The sequence below is a fragment of the Salvelinus namaycush genome, chromosome 32, assembly GCF_016432855.1.
Source record: "Salvelinus namaycush isolate Seneca chromosome 32, SaNama_1.0, whole genome shotgun sequence".
Taxonomy (NCBI): Eukaryota; Metazoa; Chordata; class Actinopteri; order Salmoniformes; family Salmonidae; genus Salvelinus; species Salvelinus namaycush.
The window spans coordinates 30,178,426-30,198,833 of record NC_052338.1 but is presented as its reverse complement, the minus strand read 5'-3'; the positions used below and the strand labels follow the sequence as shown (position 1 = coordinate 30,198,833).

The 20,408-nt window shown below is 43.3% G+C and overlaps 1 protein-coding gene across 1 annotated transcript in view; it reads left to right on the top strand.

Moving 5' to 3' along the window:
* LOC120027535 (protein tyrosine phosphatase type IVA 2-like) overlaps positions 1–20,194 on the top strand; it is a 60,284-nt gene extending 40,090 nt beyond the window's left edge. Inside the window, exons 4-7 of the mRNA XM_038972516.1 lie at positions 460–552; positions 3,743–3,873; positions 18,546–18,620; positions 18,971–20,194. Of these exons, the coding sequence (XP_038828444.1) occupies positions 460–552; positions 3,743–3,873; positions 18,546–18,620; positions 18,971–19,082 (411 nt within the window). The 3' untranslated portion in view covers positions 19,083–20,194. The remainder of the gene's footprint in view (positions 1–459; positions 553–3,742; positions 3,874–18,545; positions 18,621–18,970) is intronic.
* Positions 20,195–20,408: the final 214 nt, after the last annotated feature.

Sequence of the window (20,408 nt, the reverse complement as noted above, 5' to 3'; positions counted from 1 at the left end):
CTCTTCGCGCTCTCTCTCGCTATCTGTCTCTTCGCGCTCTCTCTCGCTATCTGTCTCTTCGCGCTCTCTCTCGCTATCTGTCTCTTCGCGCTCTCTCTCGCTATCTGTCTCTTCGCGCTCTCTCTCGCTATCTGTCTCTTCGCGCTCTCTCTCGCTATCTGTCTCTTCGCGCTCTCTCTCGCTATCTGTCTCTTCGCGCTCTCTCTCGCTATCTGTCTCTTCGCGCTCTCTCTCGCTATCTGTCTCTTCGCGCTCTCTCTCGCTATCTGTCTCTTCGCGCTCTCTCTCGCTATCTGTCTCTTCGCGCTCTCTCTCGCTATCTGTCTCTTCGCGCTCGCTATCTGTCTCTTCGCGCTCGCTATCTGTCTCTTCGCGCTCGCTATCTGTCTCTTCGCGCTCGCTATCTGTCTCTTCGCGCTCGCTATCTGTCTCTTCGCGCTCGCTATCTGTCTCTCTCAGGAGCTGAAGAAGTGTGAGGTGAACACGCTGGTGAGAGTGTGTGACGCCACCTACGACAAGGCCCCAGTGGAGAAGGAGGGGATTGAAGTTATGGTGAGGGTAACACGCATGCATGCACACACACACTCCTAGAGAGCAGTCAGAATTTCTACTGACCCAAAACCGGATCCCATTGTTTCCTTCCGAGGAATTGAGGGTAGTTGGATTCACTTTGTTTTTCTTTTTCATGGAATGTCAAATAAAACAGGTGGGGTTGCCCCTCTCTGGAGAAATTCTGTTAGTCTCTGTCCTCAACTGTCTGCCTCCCGCAGTGTGCTGAGAACAGGAAGGAATCTGGCTCAGATCCAGATGAATGGGGCTCCAACCAGGCCTTCTTGCTCTGTCTGTTTCTCTCTTATGTGCACTGTATCTACGTCTGTTTTATTCAGCTGTCCCACAGGTGATTCAGGAAAACCAGAGACACTTTGTGTTTGGGAGAGGAAATGTCCTGTTTCCTGTCCTTGATAGTGATCACCACCCCTCATCCTGGAGTGTTCCTCTCCCCATTCTGCCTGTCACTCTCCAATGTATTGGATTAAAGGTTTGAGAAGGATAGCAGAATTTTGAAAGCATGGCTGACTGGCAAACTACAGTGACAAGCTATTAGTAACACAACCCTTTCTGTTCCTGTCTTTGTCACTTCAAATATGAAACAGGATCTGTGACAGTTCGCTATCTGCCTACATAAAACTGGCCCATGATATCATAGGACAGTCACAGACGGAGAGAGAGAAGGCTGTGACAGGCAGAGGATGATATGGGAGAGCGAGATGTGCTAAGCCATAGCTGAGACTGAGTCAGCACAAGTACAGAGGCTCAGATGGTCAGGGTGTCTGCTAGGACACACACACACAGTACTTCAGCATATCAAGCTTCCCAACTTAGACACACATGATACAGCTGCTCTGCTTCAATCAGGCTTTGAATCCTGTACTGCCTTTGAGCATTGTGCACTGGTTAATCTTTAAGTCTGTTGACTCACCCATGGGTCAATCTAAGTAACATTAATAACACATCTGTCAATTTTAAGCTAGTAACATGAATCAAAATCCATCAGTTTAAGCTAGAGATGGGGTTGTGTTCAATCCACCGCAGCAGCCTATGGCGGGCTTCCGTATTTGCGGTGGAAGGTGGCCGTGTTACAGCGGTGTTTGTCAGACCATGAGACTTCCTGAAAATCGTCTTTCTCACGACAACGTCTGTAGCATCCAAACAGTTTGGCTTACATAACTATTATGACCACTCTATGGAAAGGGGAGACTCACAAACACGATGGTGTTAACCGTTTTGCTCTATGACCCCCACAAACAAATGTCACGAGACTAATCAGGAGGTAACCCCCACAAACAAATGTCACGAGACTAATCAGGAGGTAACCCCCACAAACAAATGGAAGTATAGCGGTAGTTTTGTGCATACAAAAATATTTCCTTAGCTTTCTTATAAACTCAGCAACTGTCAACTGCGTTTATTTTCAGCAAACTTAATGTGTAAATATTTGTATGAACATAAGATTCAACAACCTGAGACATAAACTGAACAAGTTCCACAGACAGGTGACTAACAGAAATTGAATGATGTGTCCCTAAACAAAGGGGGGGTCCAAATCAAAAGTCAGTATCTGGTGTGGCCACCAGCTGCATTAAGTACTGCACTGCATCTCCTCCTCGTGGACTGCACCAGATTTGCCAGTTCTTGCTGTGAGATGTTACCCCACTCTTCCACCAAGGCACCTGCCAGTTCCCGGACATTTCTGTTGTGAATGGCCCTAGCCCTCACCCTCCGATCCAACAGGTCCCAGACGTGCTCAATGGGATTGAGATCCGGGTTCTTCGCTGGCCATGGCAGAACAATGACATTCCTGTCTTGCAGGAAATCACGCACAGAACGAGCAGTATGGCTGGTGGTATTGTCATGCTGGAGGGTCATGTCAGGATGAGCCTGCAGGAAGTGTACCACATGAGGGAGAAGGATGTCTTCCCTGAGGATGTCTTCCCTGTAACGCACAACGTTGAGATTGCCTGCAATGACAACACGCGCAGTCCAATGATGCTGTGACACACTGCCCCAGACCATGATGGACCCTCCACCTCCAAATCGATCCCGCTCCAGATTACAGGCCTCGGTGTAACGCTCATTCCTTCGACGATAAATCACCCCTGGTGAGACAAAACCGCGACTCGTCAATGAAGTGCACTTTTTGCCAGTCCTGTCTGGTCCAGCGACGGTGGGTTTGTGCCCATAGGCGACGTTGTTGCCGGTGATGTCTGGTGAAGACCTGCCTTACAATAGGCCTACAAGCCCTCAGTCCAGCCTCTCTCAGCCTATTGCGGACAGTCTGAGCACTGATGGAGGGATTGTGCGTTCCTGGTGTAACTTGGGCAGTTGTTGTTGCCATCCTGTACCTGTCCCGCAGGTGTGATGTTCTGATCCTGTGCAGGTGTTGTTACACGTGGTCTGCCACTGCTAGGACGATCAGCTGTCCGTCCTATCTCCCTGTAGTGCTGTCTTAGGCGTCTCACAGTACGGACATTGCAATTTATTGCCCATGCCACATCTGCAGTCCTCCTTGCAGCATGCCTAAGGCACGTTCACACAGACAGATAAGCAGGGACCCTGGGCATCTTTCTTTTGGTGTTTTTCAGAGTCAGTAGAAAGGCCTCTTTAGTGTCCTAAGTTTCCATAACTGTGACCTTAGCCTCTCTAGGCTAGATGGGATGCTATCCGTATGTGAAAATACCACCCTCTAGCCTAGAGAGGTTCATTGCCCACCACCTACCGTAAGCTGTTAGTATCTTAACGACCGTTCCACAGGTGCATGTTCATTAATTATGGTTCATTGAACAAGCATGGGAAACCGTGTTTAAGCCCTTTACAATGAAGATCTGGGAAGTTATTTGGATTTTTACGAATTACCTTTGAAAGACAGGGTCCTTCATCTCCTAGATATAGGACACACTTCAAAACCTTATTTCATATTATTCATTTTTTGACTGTCTTTTTGGCCATTTATTGATATTATTCAATGTGTTTCTATGGCCAATAGTAGTAAAGGCCAAATTTTAATATTTTTATACTTAAAGGGTTAAAAAAATGTAAAACCAAATTGCTAAATTATCTATGGTAAGACCATCTTTAAACATTTCCAAATGTTAGCTTAGTACCCCACCCCCCCCAGCCCTTAAATTAACTCCCAGCCCTTGGTTTGATCCATGTTGACGATTTTGTCCCTCTTCCTCCGTAGGACTGGCCCTTTGATGATGGTGCCCCGCCCCCCACCAAGATAGTGGACGACTGGTTAAACCTGCTTAAGACCAAGTTCAGGGGCGAGCCTGGCTGCTGTATTGCAGTGCACTGTGTGGCGGGGCTGGGCCGGTGAGTGTGTTCACCTGTGTGTGTCTAAGTGGGCCAGGTGATTGTGGCTAAGTGTGTGTAAAGTGGGACAGGTGAGTTGAATGAGTGTAAGTGACCTTGATTACAATGTTCCATGCTTAGCCTGTTTGCAAGTTAGCGTAAGCCTGGTTCTCTGTGGTCTCCAGGTTCCACGATCTGCTCTGTTCTGTTGGCTTCCCTCTCTTTAGCCTACATATCCTCCATGTTTTATCGTCTTATCAATCTCTCCCTGTCTATTAACCTGCTAGCAATAGACTGCTGCTTCTGTGGTTCTACCGGCTATTCTCATCCCCACTTTATAGCTAGCTTCTCTGCTGTTAGCACCACTGTCTCTGTTAAGCTATCCTGCTAGTCTTTTTCACCAGGGTATGAGCTGGATTCATTCTCTGTTAGCGGCCCACACTAACAGGAAAAAACCCTCGCTTTGTCATACTTAGTCTGGTCCTCCAGGGTAGGGTATGCTCTGGACTCCTCATCCTCTCTCTATAGCTTCTGTGTGATTAGCTTTAGCCTCTCTCATTCTCTCTCCCTGTTAGCCTGGTTCTCCAGGGTGTGCTGTTGTACACCATTCGATTTTCCGGCCCTCAAGTTGACCCCATAGAGCAAGTGTGTTACTAATTCCACAGAGGGCCGTGTGGCTGCGGGTTTTCGCTTCTCCCCTGTACTCTAGGTCTTAATTTAATAGAAAAAGAAAAACAGCCCTCCATGGAATGAGTTTGACATCCCTGCCATAGAGATTCCCTCCCGCAGTCTGCCAAGACGGGCTCCACACTACTCACGCCTGTCCAGGGTCATTGATTCAGCGCATCGCTTAGACCAGTGTTTCCCACCTCCAGTACCCCCAACAGCCCACCTCCAGTACCCCCAACAGCCCACCTCCAGTACACATTTTTGTTGTAGCCCCAGACAAACATACCTGATTCAACTCGGAGGCCCTGATGATTAGTTGACAACTTGAATCGGGTGTGCTTGTTTCCTTGTTGGGACCGGCGAAATGTCCCCACTTGTCCAAATGGTCCTTGTTTTACTATCCTTGTGAGGACTTCTGGTTCCCACATGGATAGTAAAACCAAAAAACACACGCATTGCTGTGGGCTCTGTAAGCAGTGGTCAGACAGACCTGTTTTTCTGCATGAATCTGTGTTTACTGCAGTCCTCAGGGCCGGCAGCATTCTGATGGTCTTATTCACACCAGCCAGCCACAGCCTTTAGAGACTCAGGGCGTGGGAGGAGTTGTTAGTGGTTGTTTTTCTACAGTTTTTCCCTCTCTCACACTCTTGCACCTTCTCACTTTCTATCTCGTGTATGCCAGGGTTTCCGGTATTCGGCCGATACATTAAAAGCTGATTTAAATAAGGTTGTTATCGGCCAGTCAAAAAAACAATCCTGTTGCTAAGTCATTTTATTAATTGATGTAAGGGAAGTCCCCCCCCAATTGTACAAAATAACATGGCAAGTTATTGGCACCGAGCGCAGCATATACACGATGGACAAATACACTACTTCTGGCGGTGTTTCATCCAAAGTTGATGGCAAATGCCATGCTGCAAATGAGCTGTGTAACACTCCAAAATTCCTATAGTGGGCGAGTTTGTTCTATCTAAATTTTTCATAGGCTTTATGTAACGCAAGTCAAGACCCAAGAGTAAAATTTTGAGATTTTGAAAGTTTTGGCAAAAACTTATCACCCCCTTAAAAAAGTGCTTTCTGGACCGTTTTTCGAAATTCTTTCGATTTTTATGTCAATTACACATGTGTAAGAACTGTATGAAAATACTTTTGTCAAATTTTATTAACATAATTTTTTTTACATTTTTATTTGGACTTAAGGAATATGTTTTGTGCATTTGGAATGTGATTTCTTAGGAAGTCAAAAGTCAAAAATGTCAAAAATTTGGAAAAAACGTATCACCCCCTTTAAAAAAGTGCTTTCTGGACCGTTTTTCGAAATTCTTTCAATTTTTATGTCAATTACACATGTGTAAGAACTGTATGAAAATACTTTTGTCAAATTTTATTAACATAATTTTTTGGACATTTTTATTTGGACTTAAGGAATATGTTTTGTCCATTTGGAATGTGATTTCATAGGAAGTCAAAAGTTAAAAGTCAAAAATGTTAAAAATGTGGAAAAAACATATATTCCATTTAAAAAAGTGCTTTCTGGACCGTTTTTTGAAATTCTTTCGATTTTTACGTCAATTACACATGTAATAAGAACTGTATGAAAATACTTTAGTCACATTTTACTATCATCATTTTTTATAAATGTTTACTTGTACTTGTTTACTTGTAAGTCAAAAATGTGAATAAATTAGAAAAAACGTATCACCCCCCAAACCTCCATAAATCACTCAGGCCAGCACCCATTGATTTGGGGCCGTAGTATAGTGCTCCCATGGACGTCTGGATGACACCTAAAAGCATTTAAAACCGTTTTGAAAAATGACGCCTGGTAACCCAAAACATGAAACATAGAATATTTTTTGACTTTGTTTGGAAACCTCCATAAATCACTCAGGCCGTACCCCATTGACTCGAGAAGAAAAAACATAAAATATTTTCCAGAAAAAAAACAGAATATTTTCTGAGTTTTTGTGAAAACCTCCATAAAACACTCAGGCCAGCCCCCATTGATTTTTGGCCGTAGAATAGTGCTCCCAGAGCGGGTATGGAGGTCTGGATGCTCCCTAAACGCAATTTCAACCATCTTGAAACATGGCACCTGGTAACCCCAAAAAAATACCAGGTGCCCGAACAGTTTGGACTTGTGTGTGTGTGTGTGAGCTTTTCTTTGACATCTGTTTAGAGAAATGACTGATTTACAGTTCATGAAGGTTGCCTAATCACACACTTAAAGTTTTGGAAAGATCTGACTTTTTTAACCCTTTGAAACAGCACCTATGACCCCATTTTAAGGCACTTCCGGTTGGCACAGGAAGCTATAAGTAAATACCTATCCTGATCGGGGTATGCTTTTACAGAATCCTGAGTTTTAAGTCTATACGTTAAGAACTGACTGATTTACACAGGGTTGAATGCACTATATATCACAAACTGCTGGTTGGGTATGGCAAAACACTTTTAGGGTGATTTTATCACTTCCGGTTGCTCCAGGAAGCTTAGAATCAACACAGGTAGACCTCATAGTGGCTTGATGGATTGTCATTGAAGACAGGTTCATAAGACATTCATAACCCACATAGGGTTTATTTAAAGAATGCACGTTACATTTGCATATGATTCAACAGTGAAAAACATCACATCATATTGCAAACATAACACACTGTTGAATCATATTGCAAACACACACTGTTACATTTGCAATATGATGTGTTGAATCATATTGCAAACATAACACACACTGTTACGTTTGCAATATGATGTGTTGGATCATATTGCAAACATAACACACACTGTTACATTTGCAATATGATGTGTTGAATCATATTGCAAACATAACACACACTGTTATGTTTGCAATATGATGTGTTGAATCATATTGCAAACATAACACACACTGTTACATTTGCAATATGATGTGTTGAATCATATTGCAAATCTAACGTGCATTTGCAATATGATGTGATGTTGAATCATATTGCAAATGTAACGTACATTCTCTTAAATACTTTAGAAATGCAAAAGTCAACGTCCTGATGACCTCAGGATGGCCGGGCAGTGATAGTGGTTCCTCTCCATCGCTCGTTGTGTTAAATTTCATCATGTCGCTTTTTGTGATGGTACCCCCCCGTTGAAACATATTGCAAATGTACAAAAGTCAAGTAGCAAGTCGGTGTCCATCAGTCAATTAGATATATTCAGACACCAAACTGATACCATCTGACACCAAACTCACTTTTACCAACTCCTTTAGAAGCCAACTATCACATATTTCAGAGCAGGCCCAAAATTCACAGCGCCTTCTATTTAAACCATAATAAAACAAATAATACGTAGTTATGTTCTAGCTGCGGGTCCAATATTCACCTTATGTTTAGCCCTATGTGAGGCGACCTGGAATCCCAAGTTTCGGCTCGATAGGTCATTCGGTGCCCGAGCAAAACCCTAATTGGTGCTGAAAATCCACTTTTTTCCATGCCTTGCTACGGGGTGCTTGAATGAGCAATCGGACAGAATCGTTGAGGTCCATCTCTATGGGCCGAGCCGGTTTCAATGCACCTAGTCTTGAGACTCTGGGACTTTTCTAAATGTCGTCCGTTTCGTTGAGCTGAAAATGAATTGAAAACATAGCAAATACACGAGGCTGTTTATCGGTCTGAGAACCTTCTAGAGCCACATAACTCACCGTGCACAATCGACCTGAGGTCTAGAACAGGTTTGTAAAGTTTCAGAACTCTAAGTCTGACGGTTCTTTAAAAGTTGGAACAAAAGTAACTACTACAGGCACTGTCTGCCTCTTAGCCCCTCAGTGTGTCCCTCCATCATTTCTGTTTGGGTGTGTAAATTTTTCTTTGAAATCTGATGGGACTAATGACTGATTTACAGTTCAGGAGGGTTGCCTAATCACAATTATGAAGTTTTGGAAAGATTTGACATTTTTAACCCTTCAAAACAGCCCATTTGACACCAATTATGGCACTTCCGGTTGGCACAGGAAGCTGAAAGTAAAGACATATACTCACTGGAGTATGCTGTTACAGAATCCTGAGTTTTAAGTCTATATGTTAAAAATTGACTGATTTACATAGGGCTGAATGCACTATTTCTCTCAAATTGCAGGGTGCTTATTGCAAACACTTTTAGGGTGATTTTAACCACTTCCGGTTGCTCCAGGAAGCTTAGAATCGACACAGGTAGACCTCATGGTGGCCTAATGGACTGTCATCAAAGACAGGTTCATAAGACATTCATAACCCACATAGGCTTCAGGTTGAATTTAGGGGAGCAGTCAATGTATTCCTATGGGGCGAAATGTCATTGTAAACTGTTTGATGTAAACACCTTCTTTTAACTGTGAAGGGTTAATGCCACAAGCTCAAGGATAGGCTTGCACAGATCGGGAGGACCTTAAGAACATTCCTGAGGTGAAATTGTGTTTCTAACCTTAACGGTTCTCTCTCTGTCTCCCAAAAGCAAATAAAATTGACATTGAGGTCAAAAGGTCATTCGTGTCCGTTCTCTTGTAACGGTCGCTGCGCTCAGACCGAGTGAGCTACGGTCAAGCGGGGCATCTCGTTGAACTCGGCACGGCCTAGGGATAATGGGAATGCCATTGCCGGCTTTGTGTGTCTTTAAGCACCGTACTTTTTCACTCCATCATTGCTTTGTGTGTGTGTTTTTGTGTGAGAGAGAGCTTTCCTTTGACATCTGCTTAGAGAAATGACTGATTTACAGTTCATGAGGCTTGTCTAATCACACAAATGAAGTTTTGAAAAGTTCTGACCTTTTTAACCCTTCGAAACAGCACCATGACACCATTTTAAGGCACTTCCGGTTGGCACAGGAAGCTATAGGTAAACTCATATCTTGACTGGGGTATGCTGTTACAGAATCCTGAGTTTTAAGTCTATACGTTAAGAATTGACTGATCTACATAGGGTTGAATGCAGTGATTTTCAAAATTGCAAGTCATGTATATCTGGACACTTTTTAGGGTGATTTTAACCACTTCCGGTTGCTCCAGGTAGCTTAAAATCAACACAGGTAGACCTCATAGTAGCCTGATGGATTGTTATCAAAGACAGGTTCATAAGACATTCATAACCCACATAGGCTTCAGGTTGAATTTAGAGGAGCAGTCAATGTATTCCTATGGGGCGAAATGTCATTGTAAAATGTTTGATGTAAACGCCTTCTTTTAACTGTGAAGGGTTAATGCCACAAGGTCAAGGTTAGGCTTGCACAGATCGGGAGGACCTTAGGATTGTTCCTGAGGTGAAATTGTGCTTCTAACCTTAACGGTTCTCTCTCTCTGTCTCCCAAAAGCAAATGAAATTGACATTGAGGTCAAAAGGTCATTTGTGTCCGTTCTCTTGTAACGGTCGCTGCGCTCAGACCGAGCGAGCTACGGTCAAGCGGGGCATCCCGTTGAACTCGGCACGGCCTGGAGAATATGGCGATGTCATTTTAGTGGTGATTTCAGAATGCTATTTTGGTGCATTCATGGAAGGCGCTGTGAATTTTGGGCCTGCTCTGAAATATGTGATAGTTGGCTTCTAAAGGAGTTGTAAAAAGTGAGTTTGGAGTCAGATGGTATCAGTTTGGTGTCTGAAAATATCCAATTGACTGATGGACACTTGCTAGTTGACTTTTGTTGACACTTGCTAGTTGACTTGCTAGTCGACTTTTGTACATTTGCAATATGTTTCAACGCGGGGGTACCATCACCAAAATCGACATGATGAAATTTCACGCAACGAGCGTTGGAGAGGAACCACTATCACTGCCCGGCCATCCTGAGGTCATCAGGACGTTGACTTTTGTATTTCTAAAGTATTTAAAGAATGCACGTTACATTTGCAATATGATTCAACATCACATCATATTGCAAATCTAACGTGCATTTGCAATATGATGTGATGTTGAATCATATTGCAAATGTAACGTACATTCTCTTAAATACTTTAGAAATACAAAAGTCAACGGTCTGATGACCTCAGGATGGCCGGGCAGTGATAGTGGTTCCTCTCCATCGCTCGTTTCGTGAAATTTCATCATGTCGCTTTTTCCTCATGGTACCTCCCCGTTGAAACATATTGCAAATGTACAAAAGTCAACGAGCAAGTCAGTGTCCATCAGTCAAATAGATATTTTCAGACACCAAACTGATACCATCTGACTCCAAACTCACTTTTTCCAACTCCTTTAGATGCCAACTATAACATATTTCAGAGCAGGCCCAAAATTCACAGCGCCTTCCATTTAAACCATAATAAAACAAATAATACGTAGTTATGTTCTAGCTGCGGGTCCAGTTCACACATTATGTTTAGCCCTATGTGAAGCGACCTCGAATCCCAAGTTTCGGCTCGATAGGTCATTCGGTGCCCGAGCAAAACCCTAATTGGTGCTGAAATTCCACTTTTTTCATTGCCTTGCTACGGGGTCCTTGAATGAGCAATCAAACAGGCTCGTTGGGGTCTGTCTCTATGGGCCGAGCCGGTTTCAACGCACCTAGTCTTGAGACTCTGGGACTTTTCTAAAGGTCGTCCGTTTCGTTGAGGTCAAAATGAATTGAAAACATGGCAAATACACGAGGCTTTTTATCGATCCGAGAACCTTCTAGAGTCATATAATTCACCGTGCACAATCGACCTGAGGTCTAGAACAGGTTTGTAAATTTTCAGAACTCTAGGTCTGACGGTTCTTTAAAAGTTGGAACAAAAGTAACTACTGCAGGCACTGTCTGCCTCTTAGCCCCTCAGTGTGCCCCTCCATCATTTCTGTGTCGGTGTGTATTTTTTTTTGTTGAAATCTGATGGGATGAAGAACTGATTTACAGTTCATGAGGGTTGTCTATTCACATATATGAAGTTTTGGAAAGATTTGACATTTTTAACCCTTCGAAACAGCCCATTTGACACCAGTTATGGCACTTCCGGTTGTCACAGGAAGCTATAAATAAACACATATCATCACTGGAGTAGGCTGTTACAGAATCCTGAGTTTTAAGTCTGTATGTTAAAAATTGACTGATTTACATAGGGCTGAATGCACTATTTCTCTCAAACTGCAGGTTGGCTATGGCAAACACTTTTAGGGTGATTTAACCACTTCCGGTTGCTCCAGGAAGCTTAGAATCGACACAGGTAGACCTCATGGTGGCTTGATGGACTGACATCAAAGACAGGTTCATAAGACAATCATAACCCACATAGGCTTTAGGTTGAATTTAGAGGTGCAGTCAATGTATTCCAATGGGGAGACATTTCATTGTAAACACCTTTTAACTGTGAAGGGTTAATGCCACAAGGTCAGGGTTAGGCTTGCACAGATCGGGAGGACCTTAAGAACACTCCTGAGGTGAAATTGTGTTTCTAACCTTAACGGTTCTCTCTCTGTGTCCCAAAAGCAAATGAAATTGACATTGAGGTCAAAAGGTCATTTGTGTCCGTTCTCTTGTAACGGTCGCTGCGCTCAGACCGAGCGAGCTACGGTCAAGCGGGGCGTCTCGTTGAACTCGGCACGGCCTAGAGATAATAGTAATGCCATTGTGGGCTTTGTGTGTCTTTAAGCACCGTACTTTTTCACTCCATCCTTCCTTTTTGTGTGTGTGTGTTTGTGTGAGAGAGCTTTTCTTTGACATCTGTTGGGAAAAATGACTGATTACAGTTCATGAGGGTTGTCTAATCACACAAGTGAAGTTTTGAAAAGATCTGACCTTATTACCCTTCAAACCTGACCCTGTGGCACAATTTTAAGGTACTTCCAGTTGACATAGGAAGCTGAAATTGAACACATACCCTCCTTGGCGTAGGCTCTTATATAATATTGAGTTAAGTCTTTATGTTAAGAACTGACTTATTTAAAGAGGGTTAAATGAGTGTGTGTTATTTCATAAAATCACAGGATTCTCGCAGAGCTTCGAGACCCACTTTAAAAATGTACGTCTGAACACACTGCAACTGGATCTGTGATTTTTTGGAAAAAAAAATTCCTCTTTGTGAACATCACCAAACGGTCAATGTACGATTTCTCTTAAATTACGATAGATAAATGGCTGGTTCTTTTTTTCCTGACACCGTATGCTTATGTACTTTGACATGAAGCGGTCAAATTAGCACCCTACTTGCGTTTTAACCCTTTAATCCCAGAAAAATGGCCATAACTCAAAAAGCGCCGAGGTCTCGACGCCATCTTGTTCGGGGCCAACTGCCCATTACTCCAAACCTACGCTCGCCGAGTTTCGTCTTCGAAATATTTTCAGTTTAGGAGAAAAGGCCGCGCTCGTTTGCCACGTGCTCGTGCGCCTGCAATATGATTTATTTTCCCTCTTGTGGGAATTTTCGAGAATGCAGAAAAAAGTCAAAAATTTGTCATTTTTATAAAACGGAAACCGAAAGTCCGAGACGTTTTTTTGAGTGACTTCCTGAAAGAGCTCTCCGCCGCCCACGGCCCGACGCCGTCCGCGATTTTCTGCGACGTCGCAAGACGTCAGGTAAGGGACCGTACATTTGCAATGGGACTTTCTTCACTAACCATACGGCTCCCGTCTCACACTTCCCTTAAGGTATGTAAATATCAGTGGATGTAAATACATTTGACGCCCAATTTTCTTTTTTTTCGTTAGTCGTCATGTTTCTTATTATACGCGCGTAGCATATAGCGCTTACTTTAGCATATAGCGCTTACTTTAGCATATAGCGCTTACTTTAGCATATAGCGCTTACTTTAGCATATAGCGCTTACTTTAGCATATAGCGCTTACTTTAGCATATAGCGCTTACTTTAGCATATAGCGCTTACTTTAGCATATAGCGCTTACTTTAGCATATAGCGCTTACTTTAGCATATAGCGCTTACTTTAGCATATAGCGCTTACTTTGAGTGGACAGCGTTAGCGCAACTGCTGCTTTTATAAGCCCAGTCATTGCGCAACCATTCTAAATGCAATTGTGTGTTAAAAACAGTTTTGATGGCCATGATTTGAAACGAGCTACTATTTTTATTTCTCAACTGGTAATTGAAGTGCGCCTCCGATTCGCCATTCAAGTGCAAAGGCAATGGTAGGCAGGCTATCAGCACATCACCCACCACTTTGCAATGTAAGCTGGAGGTGGTACGCATTTTGACAACATATACTTAATTGTTTTAACGTTAAACCTGAACGGTTTACTTCATTATTAGGCATGTCTTGGCTTGCAAAATCTGACCATAGAAACGTAAAGGCAATTATTTTATAACTTACTCATATGCCATGCTTTCCCATGTCTGGAATACACTGCATCAGACACACACACAACTGCACCACCTATCACACTTTCACAAAAAACATGGAGACATGGCTAAAGGTCAGTCAGATTTGTGAACATAATCCCTAGCTGTGTATTGCTGCTTTCCATGTTGTCTGTCTGTACCTTGTGAGGTGTGGAAACACTTTGTTGCTTTTATGGGTTTTGTCTTTTTGTGCTCTGTGCATGCTATGTCTTGCTTGTCCTATGTTGCTCTGTGTGTGCTCACTGCTCATTGATTGTCTGTATTGTAATTGTTTTTAAAAACCTGCCCAGGGACTGTGGTTGAGAATTAGCCGGTTGGCTAAAACCGGCACTTTTACTGAAACGCTGATTAATGTGCACTGTCCCTATAAGAATAAATTCAAACTCAAAAAGTTAATTGCTATTGGTTTTCATATCAACTTTCTTTCATTGTCCAGAAGCCAAAGGCCCGATGTTAGTCATATTAGCAACCCATTGTAGTTGTTGCCTATTTAGATTCCCACTCTATGTTTCTAACAGAGATTTTCATCTGTCACATATGGATCTGCTCACATCAGGTGCTCTGTTTACAATGGGGTTTTCCCGCAAAGTTGTTTGAAAATTATGTTTTATTGGCTGATCATTACAGGAGTTGCAGGTTCTGTTAAGCAAAATTACCATAATCAAAATGTCATTCTGCGCAACGTGGGTAGAAGCCCTAATGGATTTATGCACCCAATGCATTCAAAGTATTGACTTTTAACTCATTTTGTTACGTTAAAGCCTTATTCTAAAATGGATTCAATTGTTTGTTTTTGTCAATCTACAAACACTACCCCATAAACAAAAACACTTTTAGAATGTTTCTCATTCATAAAAAACGGATCACATTTATATAAGTATTCAGACCTTTTACTCAGTACTTTGTTGAAGCACCTTTGGCAGCGATTACAGCCTCGAGTCTTCTTGGGCATGATGCTACAAGCTTGGCACACCTGTATTTGGTGAGTTTCTCCCTTGTCTGCAGATCCTCTCAAGCTCTGTCAGGTTGGATGGGGAGCATCGCTGCACAGCTTTTTTCAGGTCTCTCCAGAGTTGTTAGTCTTGGATCTGGCTGGGCCACTCAAGGACATTGACACTTGTTCTAAAGCTACTCGTGTGTCGTCTTGGTTATGTGCTTAGGGTCGTTGTTCTGTTGGAAGGTGAAATTTCGCCCCAGTCAGGTCCTGAGCGCTCTGGAATAGATTTTCATTAATGATCTCTCTACTTTTCTCTGTTCATCTTTCCCTCGGTGCTGACTATTTTCCCAGTCCCTGCCGCTGAAAAACATCCCCACAGTATGATGCTGCCGCCACCATGCCAGGTTGGCAAGCGTCATGTCTGGAGGAATTCAGGCCAAAGAGTTCAATCTTGGTTTCATCAGACTCTCATGGTCTGAGAGTCCTTTAGGTGCATTTTGGCAAACTCCAAGCGGGCTGTCATGTGCCTTTTACTGAGGAGTGGCTTCTGTCTGGCCATTCTACCATAAAGGCCTGATTGGTGGAGTGCTGCAGAGATGGTTGGTTCCCTGACCAAGGCCTTTTTCCCTCGATTGCTCAGCTTGGCTGGGCGGCCAGCTCTAGGAATTCTTGGTGGTTCCAAACTTCATCCGTTTAAGAATGATGGAGGCCACTGTGTTCTTGGGGACCTTCAATGCTGCAGACATTTTCTGGTACCCTTCCCCAGATCTGTGCCTCGACACACTTCTGTCTCAGAGTTCTACGGTCAATTCCTTCCACCTCATGGTTTGGTTTTTGCTCTGACATGCACTGTCAACTGTGGGACCTTATATAGACAGGTGCGTGTGTGTGTGCCTTTTCAAAATCATGTCCAATCAATTGCATTTACCACAGGTGGACTCCAAGTTTTAGAAACATCTCAAGGATGATCAATGGAAACAGGATGCACATGAGTGCAACTTCGATTCTCATAGCAAAGGGTCTGAATACTTTTGTAAATAAGGTATTTCATTTTTTTTTTAAATATATATATATATATATATAAACTCAGCAAAAAAAGAAGCGGCCCTTTTTCAGGACCCTGTCTTTCAAAGGTAATTCGTAAAAATCCAAATAACTTCACAGATCTTCATTGTAAAAGGTTTAAACACTGTTTCCCATGCTTGTTCAATGAACCATAAACAATTAATGAACATGCACCTGTGGAACGGTCGTTAACACACTAACATCTTACAGAGGGTAGGCAATTAAGGTCAGTTATGAACACTTAGGACACTAAACAGGCCTTTCTACTGACTCTGGAAAAACACGCTCACGCTCATCTGCGTGAACGTGCCTTAGGCATGCTGCAAGGAGGCATGAGGACTACAGATATGGCCAGGGCAATAAATTGCAATGTCTGTACTGTGAGACGCCTAAGACAGCACTACAGGGAGACAGGACAGACAGCTGATCGTCCTAGCAGTGGCAGACCACGTGTAACAACACCTGCACAGGATCGGAACATCCGAACATCACACCTGTGGGACAGGTACAGGATGGCAAGAACAACTGCCCGAGTTACACCAGGAACGCACAATTCCTCCATCAGTCCTCAGACTGTCCGCAATAGGCTGAGAGGCTGGACTTGAGGGCTTGCAGACCTGTTGTAGGCACACCAGACATCACCGGCAACAACGTCGCCTATGGGCACAAACCCACTGTCGCTGGACCAGACAGGACTGGCAAAAAGCGCTCTTTGCTGATGAGTCGCGGTTTTGTCTCACCTGGGGTGATGGTTGGATTTGTGTTTATCGTCGAAGGAATGAGCATTACACCGAGGCCTGTACTCTGGAGAGGGATAGAGTTGGAGGTGGAGGGTCCGTCATGGTCTGGGGCGGTGTGTCACAGCATCATCGGACTGAGCTTGTTGTCATTGCAGGTAATCTCAACGTTGTGCGTTACAGGGAAGACATCCTCCTCCCTCATGTGGTACCCTTCCTGCAGGCTCATCCTGACATGACCCTCCAGCATGACAATGCCACCAGCCATACTGCTCGTTCTGTGTGTGATTTCCTGCAAGAAAGGAATGTCAGAGGAGATGCACTGCAGTACTTAATGCAGCTGGTGGCCACACCAGATACTGACTGTTACTTTTGATTTTGACCCCCGCTTTGTTTAAGGACACAATATTCTATTTCTGTTAGTCACATGTCTGTGGAACTTGTTCAGTTTGTCTCAGTTGTTGAATCTAATGTTCATACGAATATTTACACATGTTAAGTTTGCTGAAAATAAATGCAGTTGACAGTGAGAGAGGATGTTAGTTTTTTTGCTGAGTTTATATATACATTTGCAAAAATGTCTAAACCTGTTTTCGCTTTGTCATTATGGGGAATTGTGTGTAGATTGTAAAACATCTCTAATTAATCCATTTTAGAGTAAGGCTGTGGAAAAAGAGAAGGCATCTGAATACTTTCCTAATGCACTATAGGTCCACATTTCTCAACTGGCCAGTTAATTCTTCCCGGTTACGTTGTCCAGCTCCACATTTTCCTAACGGAAACCCTGGCATGCACAAAAGGGTGTTCGTTCTGTCTCTTTCTCATATTCCCTCTATCATTGTCCCTCCTCTCCCTCTTCTCTCTGAAAACCCCACACAAGAATGCTCTTTGAGTTTTGACATTCCGGGCAGTCTGTCTGGGAAGTTTTAAAGTTTTGTGGTGCATTTTTTTTCTTTTTGAGAGGTTTGCTTACAGTAACACTTATCACACTATGTGTGTGAACGTGATGCCCCAGCGGGGTTGCAGTGAACCCAGGCCCCCCCCTGTGGGTTTCCCAGGCCAATGTCTCAGCTTTACACTACCCTGCCACCTACATGACCATGACACAGCATGCTTTACACTACCTCCCTACCCTGCTACCTACATAACCATGACACAGCATGTTTTACACTACCTCCCTACATAACCATGACACAGCATGCTTTACACTACCTCCCTACCCTGCTACCTACATAACCATGACACAGCATGCTTTACACTACCTCCCCACCCTGCTGCCTACATAACCATGACACAGCATGCTTTACACTACCTCCCCACCCTGCTACCTACATAACCATGACACAGCATGCTTTACACTACCTCCCCACCCTGCTACCTACATAACCATGACACAGCATGCTTTACACTACCTCCCCACCCTGCTGCCTACATAACCATGACACAGCATGCTTTACACTACCTCCCCACCCTGCTACCTACATAACCATGACACAGCATGCTTTACACTACCTCCCTACCCTGCCACCTACATAACCATGACACAGCATGCTTTACACTACCCTGCCACCTACATAACCATGACACAGCATGCTTTACACTACCCTGCTACCTACATAACCATGACACAGCATGCTTTACACTACCCTGCTACCTACATAACCATGACACAGCATGCTTTACACTACCTCCCTACCCTGCCACCTACATAACCATGACACAGCATGCTTTACACTACCTCCCTACCCTGCCACCTACATAACCATGACACAGCATGCTTTACACTACCTCCCCACCCTGCCACCTACATAACCATGACACAGCATGCTTTACACTACCTCCCCACCCTGCTACCTACATAACCATGACACAGCATGCTTTACACTACCTCCCCACCCTGCCACCTACATAACCATGACACAGCATGCTTTACACTACATCCCCACCCATGCCGGCTGGTATATGTTGCTTGCTCGCTCTGATTTATTGATATCTATATTGTGTCTGTGCTGTAGAGCTCCAGTCCTGGTGGCCTTAGCGCTGATTGAAACTGGGATGAAGTATGAGGATGCAGTGCAGTTCATACGACAGTAAGTACCACTAACTTCCACACCAATGGAGGCTGGTAAGGGAGGTGGGGTGAGGTGGGGGGGGCTTGTATGGTATCAAACACAAACACTGTTAGATACTGTTCCATTCCAGTTGTTACTATGAGCCTGTCCCTCCGATTTTAAGTGCCATTAGCCACCACTGTTCCACACAGGGCATGGAGCCTAACCAATGTTTCTGTGCTGTGGAACATGTACTGTATTCTCTTCATTACTTTGTTAGAATTTGCCCAGGGCACATATTGATTTGTGTGGATGTTGTTGCACATGTGCTGCATGGTCTCTTGTGACATTATGAGAGCACTTTGTTGTTTTTCCCTCCCTCCCCTCAGGAAGAGACGTGGAGCGTTCAACTCCAAGCAGCTTCTTTACCTGGAGAAATACAGGCCCAAGATGCGTCTGCGGTTCAAGGATGCCAACGGCCCCAACTGTTGCGTCCAGTAACGTGTCTGTGTGCAGCGTCTCATCAAGAATACAGAAGCTAGTGGGAACAACATTATTCCAACCAAGGGGAGAGAGAACTATCAGTAATTATTGTGATTTGTTAACACTGAGACATGACTAATTGATCACAGAATCAATTAATCAACGAGCGAATGATTAGATTTGAATGAATGCAAATCTAGGGGTCCAACCAGCCGAACCAATGAACAAGAAGGTCAACGCACACAGATATAGGCCCGCCTCCAAGTTACCAGTGTCCTATCACGGGCACATAATTTTTTCAACATTTTTATTTTCAGCTTTGAATCATGGGATAGCTCTTTGTATTTTTTTTTACACCTACATGAAAGTTTAACAAACAAAATCTACAAATGTTAAAATGGTATCAATATTGCTGATTTGTTTATTTTTCTATTAATGATATGAATTATGGATTTGCCCAGGGTTATGTACCTTTTTTAAATGTTTGTAAACCCTTCAGCACATTAGAAGAAAAAGGAAAAAATTACTGTCCATTTGGCTATTGATGTATTTTTGTACAACACAAAATCTCCACTGAAAATGCAGTAATATTTTTCTCTCTACCCCACTTGCTTGATGTCACTTTTTAATTACTGGGTTGGCTGCGTTTTAAATATGTCCGCTGTATTTATTCACTGGCTGTAACTAGCAAGGCAGTCTGGGGTTGGGGGCAAGGACACTTTTCTGTTTCTCATTTTCATTTTATTCTAGAGCCATGTTATCATTTTCTTTAAAAAAAATTAAATACAATCTTGCGGGAGTGCAATATTCAGTCCACCTCGGAAAAGACCCCGAACCCCCTTATGACCATCACACACAGAGCCAGTTTCACAGGAAGACACTGGGCTCGTCTTAATGTAGGTCCTTTTTTTCCATTCACCAAGGCTGCTTACTGGGTTTACAATAGGACTTTCCTACAATGACCACACACACACACAATGATCTCAACTGTTAATCCCTCGTCTCACTCTGAAGGAAAAGAGGTGGAAAAGAAAGCAAATGGTCAGTTTCTTTTTTTTATCATCTTACCCATTTTGAAGATATCCTCAATTCCTATTGGTTTTAAAAGAAATAAAGAAATGGAAATAAGATTGACCTTGTATGATGTCATTTCCTCACCTTTTCCACGTTTTAGAGTATTTGAAATGACCACCTATATTTTGTTGGTCTACTTGGCTTTTTCATTCCTGCATAACTTTTTGTGACATGAGGAATTGCTGAGTCACGCCATCATGGAAAATATATCAATCATCTATTTGATATGGATCACGTCTCATCACCAGGCAAGCTCTATCCTGAACGCGC